General features: G+C 39.0%; 1 protein-coding gene across 4 annotated transcripts; it reads left to right on the top strand.

Annotated features, from left to right (window-relative positions):
• Positions 1-2,261: 2,261 nt before the first annotated feature.
• LOC104586963 (putative GDP-L-fucose synthase 2) lies at positions 2,262-7,275 on the top strand. 4 transcript variants are annotated; one of them, XM_088887804.1, is made up of 3 exons: positions 2,262-2,421; positions 2,522-3,493; positions 6,690-7,275. In XM_088887804.1, the coding sequence occupies exons 1-2, from the start codon at positions 2,403-2,405 to the stop codon at positions 3,475-3,477; spliced, it is 975 nt and encodes a 324-aa protein (XP_088743930.1). In that variant the 5' UTR covers positions 2,262-2,402; the 3' UTR covers positions 3,478-3,493; positions 6,690-7,275. The 4 variants fall into 4 exon arrangements, with proteins under 4 accessions (XP_088743930.1, XP_088743929.1, XP_088743931.1 ...); XM_088887803.1 differs by lacking the exon at positions 6,690-7,275 and adding an exon at positions 4,161-4,718; XM_088887805.1 differs by lacking the exon at positions 6,690-7,275 and adding an exon at positions 4,078-4,718.
• Positions 7,276-9,999: the final 2,724 nt, after the last annotated feature.

Genomic DNA, 9,999 nt, shown 5'->3' with positions numbered 1-9,999 from the left:
TATATTATATGTATATTATATATTTTTTATATATTTTCTATATATTATAAATTAATAAATATACATTATATATTTATAATTTATAATATATTATTTATTATTTAAAATAACAATATTATATATCTATATATCTATTTTTATTGTATATATATAATTTTTTATAATATAAACTAAATATAAAAAAATAAAAAAATGGCGAACCGAACCAATGGCTAACTGATCAGCTTTAGTTTGGTTTCGGTTACCAGATTTCTAGAAACTAATAATACCAATTCGGTTTCAAAAATAGGCCCAACCGAACATGATTTGAACACGATTTGTGTCCACACATTTTGTCATGAAACTGGGACCACTATGTATGCAACTTAGGGGGCGTTCTTTTTCTAGATTTTGAGAGGGGGGGAAGTTGGTCAATGGGATTTTGATTCCCATTGACAAAAAATCCGATGTTCTTTTTTTAGGTTTATGTGGGGACTAAAGTGATACCCATCTCCTAGGTGGGTAAATAACTTTCCCACCTTGGGGGAAAGTTGCCAACACTTGAAAGGGACAAAAATGCCCCTTGTAATAATGGATTTTTATGGATAAAATGGTCATTGCCTTATTTATATGAGAAATAAAAGAATATAGGTAAATGCACTTACCCGGGTAAATCTTTCCTAAGAAACAATTACCTGAGGCTCCATTTGGTTTGTGGGAAGATTTGGGTGGGATGGGAAAAGTTGAAATGGGATGGGATGGGAAAGTATAAAAATTTAATTTTACATTGTTTGGTTTTATTGGGATGGGATGGGATGGGAAAGTGTAAAAGGGACCGAAGGAATGAAGTATTGGAGCTCAATCTACTGTTCATTCTCCTCGTCGTTCGAACTAGATGAGCGGCGGCGGCGATCTCTCTTCTCTCTGACCTCTCATTCTCTCTCCCTCCATTCTTTCTTTTATTTTCTATTTCTCCTCCCTCAAAGTAGCGGCGACCTGCGAAACTAGCGAAACTCGAAGCAGCAGCGGCCTACGAAAACCAGCGAAGCTCGAAGCACCGGCGGCTTGCGAAACCAACAAAGCTCGAAGCAGCAGTGGCCTACGAAATCAGCGAAGCTCGAAGTAACGGTGGTCTACGAAACCAATGAAGCTCGAAGTAGCGACAACCTACGAAACCAGCGTCGATAAAGGACGAGGCATGCGGGAGGGAGGAGGAAGATGAAGAAGAATACCAAGTTCCAGTCGAATGGACGAGGCATACGGGAGGGAGGAGGAAGACGAAGAATACCAAGTTCAAGTCGAATGGACGAGGCATGCGGGAGGGAGGAGGAAGACGAAGAATACCAATTTCAAGTCGAATGGACGAGACATGCAGAAATGAGGAAGGAGATAGATTTTCTTGAGTTTTTCCACCGGGGGCGCACTGTTTTGGTGTAACTCCAAATCCACGATTTTGAGATCTGACATCTCACCTTTTTCTCATCCCATCCCCCTCTTTCCCCAATAATATGAGAAATATTCCCTTTTCTTCATCCCTTCCCACAAACCAAACGGAGACCGAGTAAATGCATCTACCCGGTAAGTAACTTAGGGAGGGCCTTAAAAAAAAAAGATGTTGGAATGTGTTGGAACATGTTTTTATGTTGTGAACATATCCATACTCGAACATGTCCCTTGTCATTTATGGGGAGATCTTCCCGATGTGCGACTGTAATTGTTTGTTCAGACAAAGTTGGTAGAGTTTATTAGGAGCAAATCTAAAAACTCTCTTTCGGATGCAGTTAACATCGGCGCCCCACAATTGCCTACAGCATATCCGAATCATGGGGAACATCTCTCACAAGATGTTCATAATGCATGATGAAATGTGCATGCGAGGCGCTGATGTTATCTCTTTTGGATCGCCATGACTAATTCACATTTGCTCCCTACCGAGGGCGTCCCGCAAACGCCCCATAGAATATCTCAACCGTTTATTGAAAACATCTCGCACTGAACTTCCAGAGATGTTCCTGGTGCACGCTGAGATGGCATGTGAGGCGTGTATGAGGCGCAGATGTGAGGTCGCCATAGACTTGTTCTTGAGGAGATGGAATCTGTTGCTCACACATGGGCGCCTCACATGTTACATCCACCGTGCACATCTCCCGTGAATAATAATTGTAAGGAGCAGATCCGGTCTCGTTCTTGAGGCAATGTGATCGCAAACCAACGGTCTGGATTTATGCACTATTTTAGCTGTGATGGTCGGTCATATCTGCCATTAAAATCGCTGACAAGATCTCCTCCTCCTCCCCTTTCACTTACAGGCTCACTCGCAGAGTCACAGTCACCAGTCAAACGGTTGGAAGCTGAAGAAGAAGTAACTCAGCAAGAGAGGCTGAGTCTTCACAAATTTAATTCTCTCTCCGCCTCCTCCAAAGATGGGTGGCCCCGACAAAGGTATTTCCTCCATCTCACTCCACTCCTTCGTTTCATTGAGATCTGCAGGGCTTCTGTTGATTCTCTTTCTTTTTCTTTTTGTTCTCTTGATCGATCTCAGAAACCCTAACTGGATCCTTCACGGCCGAAAAAAATGCCAAGATCTTCGTTGCTGGCCATCGTGGGCTTGTCGGCTCCGCCGTGGTCCGCAAGCTCCTCCAGATCGGGTTCACCAATATCGTCCTCAGAACTCACCAGGAACTCGACCTTACCAGGCAATCTGATGTTGAGGCCTTCTTCGCCCAAGAGAAACCCCAATTCGTAATCCTCTCCGCCGCTAAGGTCGGTGGCATTCACGCCAATAACACCTATCCGGCGGATTTTATCTCTATCAATCTCCAAATACAAACAAACGTCATCGACGCCGCTTATCGCAATGGCGTCAAGAAGCTCCTCTTCCTTGGCTCCTCTTGCATTTATCCTAAATTTGCACCTCAGCCCATCACTGAGGATGCGTTGCTCACAGGACCTCTCGAGCCTACCAACGAGTGGTACGCCGTGGCAAAGATCGCCGGCATCAAGATGTGCCAAGCCTACCGGTTGCAGTACGGATGGGATGCTATTTCGGCAATGCCCACCAACTTGTATGGGCCGAATGACAATTTCCATCCCGAGAATTCGCATGTGCTTCCTGCATTGATCCGGCGGTTTCACGAGGCGAAGGTTTCAGGTGCAAAGGAGGTGGTCGTCTGGGGCACGGGTTCGCCATTGCGGGAATTTCTACATGTTGATGACTTGGCTGATGCTGTGGTTTTTCTAATGGAGAAGTATAGTGGGTTGAGCCACGTTAATGTGGGGAGTAGGAAGGAGGTAACCATTAAGGAGCTTGCTGAGCTGGTGAAGGAGGTGGTTGGTTTTGAGGGAGATCTCGTCTGGGACTCCACAAAGCCGGATGGAACACCCCGGAAGCTCATGGATAGCTCAAAGTTGGCTGAGTTGGGATGGGTTCCCAAGATCTCCCTACGGGACGGGCTTGTTGACACCTATAAATGGTACTTGGAGAATGTCAAACTATAATTCTGTTGATGATCTGGTATATTATCTTGTCTCCTGTCTGTTCTTCTTTTGTTTTGCCATTGTATGTTTATGAAGCATTTACTTGTTTGGCCTATTGTTATCTCTGTTCCGAGGACATTGCTGGAATTATCATATGGATCACTATTAGATTGATTGGATACTACTTTTTAATAAAAAAGGTGTATTAGGGACATGATTTATAATTAAAATGGATTTTAGTTGGTATTTAAGTGGAATCAAATGTTAAATTATTTACTTTTCTTTTGAGAGTAAAATTTTCATCGATTACTCAAATTATTAATGTTGTTCTTTATATGAGTTCAGTGATGCATCATGGATGTTGTCCTAATTCTTGCAATTCATTTTAATTATGTGCTTTGAATATTTCTTTTATAGTTCAAGGACCAATTCATCCGCAACTTTTAGGTACAGATAGAACTTTTAGGACAACATCCATGATATCAGAAAAAAAAAAAAGAAGAAAACAAAAGGACCAGTTCATCAGCAACTTTTAGGTACAGAGAGAAGTATAGAACTGCTGTGATATCTATGCTTGTTTTGCATGAGTCCCTTCTGATGCTTGGAAAGCTTTTGATATAGGCAAGCAGTTTTATAGGAGATAAAATTCTTTAAATGGGATTGAGTAATTTCTCAAAGAAGTTGATTAACTGATCTCAATGCAGTGGCGGAAGATCAGAAGGTTTTTGTCTTTAAGGGAAGAAAAAGCAGAAATTTTGATGTTTGCTGTATCTGTTGTTAAATAAGGGACCTTATGGGACAGGGCATCAACAGTTTGGAGGTGTGCCACCATGACAAAGGTGGTTTTTTGCTACCTTTTTTGTGATATCATATGTTAAGGGACCTGGAATGTGGGTGCGCTAAATGGATCATTATCAATATGCTGCAATTCTGAAGTGTTTATCTACTTTTGAGACCTTACAATTTTCTCATTTTTATGATCATTTAAATTGCAAAATGATAGGATAAGTCAAGGTTAAAGCTTCCCCTCTCACCACTTAGAGTTCAGTAAGTGGTCCCCCTTTGTACTTGTCCTTGGTTCAATTGAGTTGCCATGGATTTTGAAGTGTGAGGTGGCAATTTAATCTAGAAAATCCTGCTTGTTTTTCAAATCTGAAAGTTAGATGCTTATTATTTAACTTTAAAATCTGAAATTGGCTATACTCATTTGTTCCGTATGAAGGCTGTATTGATGCAGATTTTAAAAGTTATGGTTTCTATTATGGTATTGTGATGCCTTAATTGCATTTGCATTCTCATAGACTGGGTTACATGCCTTCAAGCTACATAAGAATCATATTTCATTTTTTCCCAGGAAATTATTATTGTTTTACACCTTGTTTTCAATTGCTCAAGACAGGCAAGAATTTGTGGAAAATCCTAACTTGTTTTTTATGCCTTAGGAAAATAAAATAGCCATTGGTTTTGATTACACTTAAAAGGTTGAGAGTTTCATCTTCAGATATATTTTACCAAATTTCTAAGAATAGGAAATTGGTTTAGTGGATGTTCAAGAAAAATATGACTCATCAGTGTCAAAACTTTAAGAGCTGTTAGGCTTTTGAAGTTGTATGCTGCCACCATGCTTAGTAGTGGTTCTAGAAAATATATTCTGAAAATCTTGTATGGTGTAGATCTGTTATGGATATGTTTGCCCTGTAACTTTAATTAACCTCAACTCCATGCATAAATCCAGGGTCTGGGCCTATAGCTTAAGACTTTTTCTTTTAATGTTCAAATGGGTTTGGGGCCTTTGGGTCTCAGCCTATATGTCTTACACTAAGTGCTATACCTTGTTTTAGTACCAGCAAACTTGTAGGATTAAAAACCAAAAATCTACTCTGACCAAATGAAATATAATTGAACATGTCACTTTACTTACAAGATAGTTAATCGGATAATGATATTTAATGAATTTAATTTTGCAGTAGCAAACATCTAAACAATATTTTTCTTTGAAGATTTGTCAATTTATTGTTAAATAAGCTCAGCTGTTGTATTTTTGCTCTCTAAATCTAGCTTAACATGAAACAGTAAATTAGGCTCAATTTGGAAAGAATACAAATACAAATATGTACAGTGCAAATACATATAAAATAATACAAAATGCAGGATTTTGCACTGTACATATTTGTACTTGTACTCCTTGCAAACCGAGTTTAAGTTGAAACATGTATACAAAGAGGGCCAGGTGAGCTATGGGTTCAATAGACCAATTGCCTTTATTCCCATAGATACCCTATTATATCCATTGTCTTTGAGTTGCATCAAGTGTCATTCAAATGTTTTGGGGTTGTGGACCCAATCCATAATAATGACAACCTGATATGGATCCCCATCTCCCTTGGCAATCAATCCCATTTTTTCCAACTTCCTTGTTTATTTCTTATTTGCTTCTAAGGCTCCAAAAAGTAGAGTGAGAAGGCTGAAAATTATGACGGAAATAAAGATCACTTGATAAATTGGGAAACTGTTTATAAGTGCAAAGACCGGGGGGGGGGGGGGGGGGGTGTTGGGAATGGGGAACATATTTCTTAGATATCTCTTTCTTACAAAAGTGGATTTGGAGATTTACCTAGGACTTTGATAAATAATGGGACTTTGTGATTGGAAGCATCATCAATGTATTGTCCTTGGAAATCTATTCATGCCATTCTTGTGTCATTCCTAAGTCTTATATGGCAAAATGCTCCAATTGGGAGTAAAATCAATTTTTGGGAGAATCTTTGGTGGTGACTCTTCCTCTATGACTCAATGCCCTCTATTGCATGTTATAATTGCAAATTATTTAATGGGACCTTTCTTCGGATTTTAGTTTGAGAAGAGGTTGAAGGTATTTTGAGTCGGTGGAAGCCATGAACTTGCTGCCTTACTTTAGGGGGCTCTTTTGATATTCTTGTTGATTTAAAAGTTTGGGTTCATGTCTGGTGGATCTTTCACTTATTCTGTTTTCAACGTGTTGTCTTGGAGTCCCCAAGCCATTCTGGTGTTTCTTGTGAAAGTTTTCTGGTTGTGACCAATCAACCTCTAAGGCTAGGGCTTCCTGTTAGGAGGTGATTCACTTGAAAATTAATGCTGGTGAGGTTCTTCAAGGGAGAAGAACCAACTGGCGTATCTTCTATCCATCACTTGCTAATCTTCTATCAATTTGTCTTTATGAATTGCGAATATTTCTTTTCTTTGTTTGGTTACAGGTGCACTAGATCTTTTAAGATGGGTAGGTTATTTCAGTCATCCTTCTCCCCACTGTAGAAGAGATTTGAGGTTTCATGAAGATGGGCAAGGCTAGCAATTTTGCAGTTCATGTTGGAGGAAAGAAATGCAAGAATATTCCAAGACAAATAAACAGTAAAAGTGGAGCAGTGATTGAGCTGATTTTTATTAGAGTAGATTATTAGGTAAAGATAAGGATGGAATTTTAACCATTCACTATTGATCACATCTTGATCCCATATATTTGGGACAAGGCTTAGATGATGAAAATTGGCAAGTTCTTCAACAACCCACACACCTAGACAGGTTGATTGGTGAATTTTCATGGATGCAGCCTAATAACCCCAGGCGATTTAGGTATTGGATGTGTTTTCAGAAATCATCAGTCAAGACCTTGCCATTTTACTCAGGAACAATAGGATGTAGAGAATCTGACAAGCGGTACAAGGGCTGAGATACTGCCATTGATTTAACCCTAAAACCAGGAATGAGACTTTTTTTATTAGAAAAAAGTAAGCTATTGTATTAAATATAAGGGCAAAAAGACATGCCACTTTAGACCATATACACCCCTTGTGTATATAATTGTGCAACTTTTTAGCAAGAAATTAACAAGAGAATAAGATAGCTCAATCAAAAAAAATCTGTATAGATCAATCCCCCGAATTCCCTATGGAGAACCAGCCAAGAACAGAGCATTCCTTCGATTCTTTTCAGCATAGCTGTTCATATAAACTGGGAATTCCTTTCCTCTAATATAGACGAGAGAGCAGGCACTGGAATCATCCTCGATAGTCGAAACAGCTGTACCCTTGTTATTGACACCACTGACTGTCAACTCCATAGAAAAGCACGGATGGAGCAACATAAACAGTCAACCCAACCAAAAGTATTTAGGACATTCCAGATTTTGAGAGCATGCAGACAGTACAAGGACCCAGCCATAGGAATGAGACTGGGTTTTGCTAACTTAATGGTAGAGGGAGACTCAAATCACCATGATGAAGGGCAGCACAGATGGACCTTGGGAATATGAATACAGCTTCAGGAAGGCAGTGTTCCTTGTTAGGAGGATGAATGATTCATAGAATTACAATTAGGCATGAGTAGCAAATTCGGTAGCTGACACTTTGCAATTGGTGCAATGACGACAGAAATAATTCTGGGGCCTAATTCTTTTTCTGTTTTTTTAGGTGATCAGCAGATTTGGGGGCCTAATCTTATAAACTGACCTGAGATGAACAAAGGGGAACAAGAACCGACGAGCTAGTATTGTTTTCTTGTTATGTAAATCTCTGTTTTTGGGTGTTTAGGCATTATCTCATAGTAGATGAAGTATGCTTGATCCAATACTGATCGAAAAACAAAATTTCCTAATAACAACCTGGTGTCAAACTGGTCCTATTTTTAGATTGATGATGGGCTTTTTTAAGGTTAGGGAAGGTAATTTGGGGGTTTAATATTATGAAGAATAGATATGGAAAAGCAAGTAGATAGCTTATTGATTGCTAAAGCAAGTAGATAGCGTCCAAGCTTTTATAGATTTATGAAGAAAAATAATCTTGCTGTTAGAACATAGAACATGAGTTCGGATCTCCTGCCCACAGCTTTCTACCCACGTCCCTGCCCATGCCATAAATTTTGGACATATGTCCATTAACATGTGCCTCTTCTTCATATGTGCAGAATTGCATGTGAAGTCAAAAATGATGTATTGGGATGGACCCGTGAGAACTCAGAATTCACCCATTACACTAATTAATTTTTTAACCTAAAAATAATTTGATGATGCAACTTGTTTCAGTTGCTAGAGTTAGACACACAACACATGTAGTGTGTGTTTGGATGAAACACTAAATATAGACCATTTTTCAATTATGCCCTAGACCTTGGAGATTGATGGGAAAAACTAAAAAGTTACACATAACCTCTATACTTGATTATGGTACTTGTCTCAATTATGCCATAGGCTTTGGAGATTGATAAAAAAACTGGAAAGTTACACATAACCCCTATACTTGATTATGATACTGCACTAGGTGTTAGATTAGATTGTCTTTGATATGTTAATCAATGAGATCCATCAAGGGTCAAAACTTGGGTATGCTGGGACAGTTTGAGAATTTATCTGAGTGAGTGATCATAGTAATAGGATCGACCCCTTTGTCAGACAAAGTGAATGATAGGGCTTACTCTCTAATGAAAACTTAAACTATCGGTAGTGGATTTCAACTGTGTTTGAGATATGGTTTTGCAAAATATATTTATATGATATATATTAATGTTTTATGAAAAATGTTTGCAAAAATGCTTTAATTCCTAAGATCCATTAGAGAAAAGAATGTGACACTGTACCTTACAGCCAGGGGAGAGGTCCTTCTCTATCGGGTAGTGTTTTTATCATTATGGGTAGAAAGGTTAAGGGTAAGTGACCATTACAGAGCTGATTACCTGATAGGTTTTATCTTACTTAAGTTCATTATTTTTGGATCTTCATAGGATGGATGAATTCAAAGTTCATTTCAGTATAAATGTTGGGCCCATATTGATCCCATAGTGATGTGTTCTGGGGTTTACTACATTTAGTGGTGAATTCGGCCAAGCCTTTTCACAAAGGTTGGGTCGGACCCATGTGCACTTATGCAAGGTCATTATAGGGTCACACCGTACAAATCAGGCCAAAGTTGGCCAAGCAACACCCTTGGGTCGTGAGCCTTATAGTTGATGGGCCTAAGACCCATAATTAATATGATTAATTAACTTGTCACATGATTGCTTAAGTTGTCATGTGACATGGGGCAATTTTGGGTTTAGATCTGGGTATGGAGCACCTAATCTTATAAGAAGATAATGTATATCTCTAATTAGAGTCTAGATCTGATTTAGATCTAGATTATCTCCTAATTAGATAAGGAGATAGTTTCATAAGAGATTATATAAGAGGAGCGGGTAAACGGGTTCAAGACAGCTTCATATTTTTGCAGTTTCTAGTTCTCTCTCCACCCTTTTGTCTCGTAGTTTTTTCCTAGTTCGACTTCAGCAATCTGAGACTAATTTACATCAGTTGTCCTCTAATTTTTGCAAGAAAAATTCAGGAGATGTCAAGATCATCATCCTCAGTTCAATCAAAGCAGTTGGATCTCAGTTTTGTAGAAAACCATGTTGTTAAACCGGCTTCAAGAATACACTATGCCATCTTCAGTGGAGGTTGGTTTTATGAATGATTTGGGCGTGAACTTCCACTTTGGGATTTGCATTTGTGGTATTCATATCACATATAAATCTCCCTCT

The sequence above is a fragment of the Nelumbo nucifera genome, chromosome 5 (assembly GCF_055504915.1).
Source record: "Nelumbo nucifera cultivar China Antique chromosome 5, China Antique-T2T, whole genome shotgun sequence".
Taxonomy (NCBI): domain Eukaryota; kingdom Viridiplantae; phylum Streptophyta; class Magnoliopsida; order Proteales; family Nelumbonaceae; genus Nelumbo; species Nelumbo nucifera.
The sequence above is the reverse complement of the archived record's forward strand: the minus strand, read 5'-3'. Positions and strand labels throughout refer to the sequence as shown.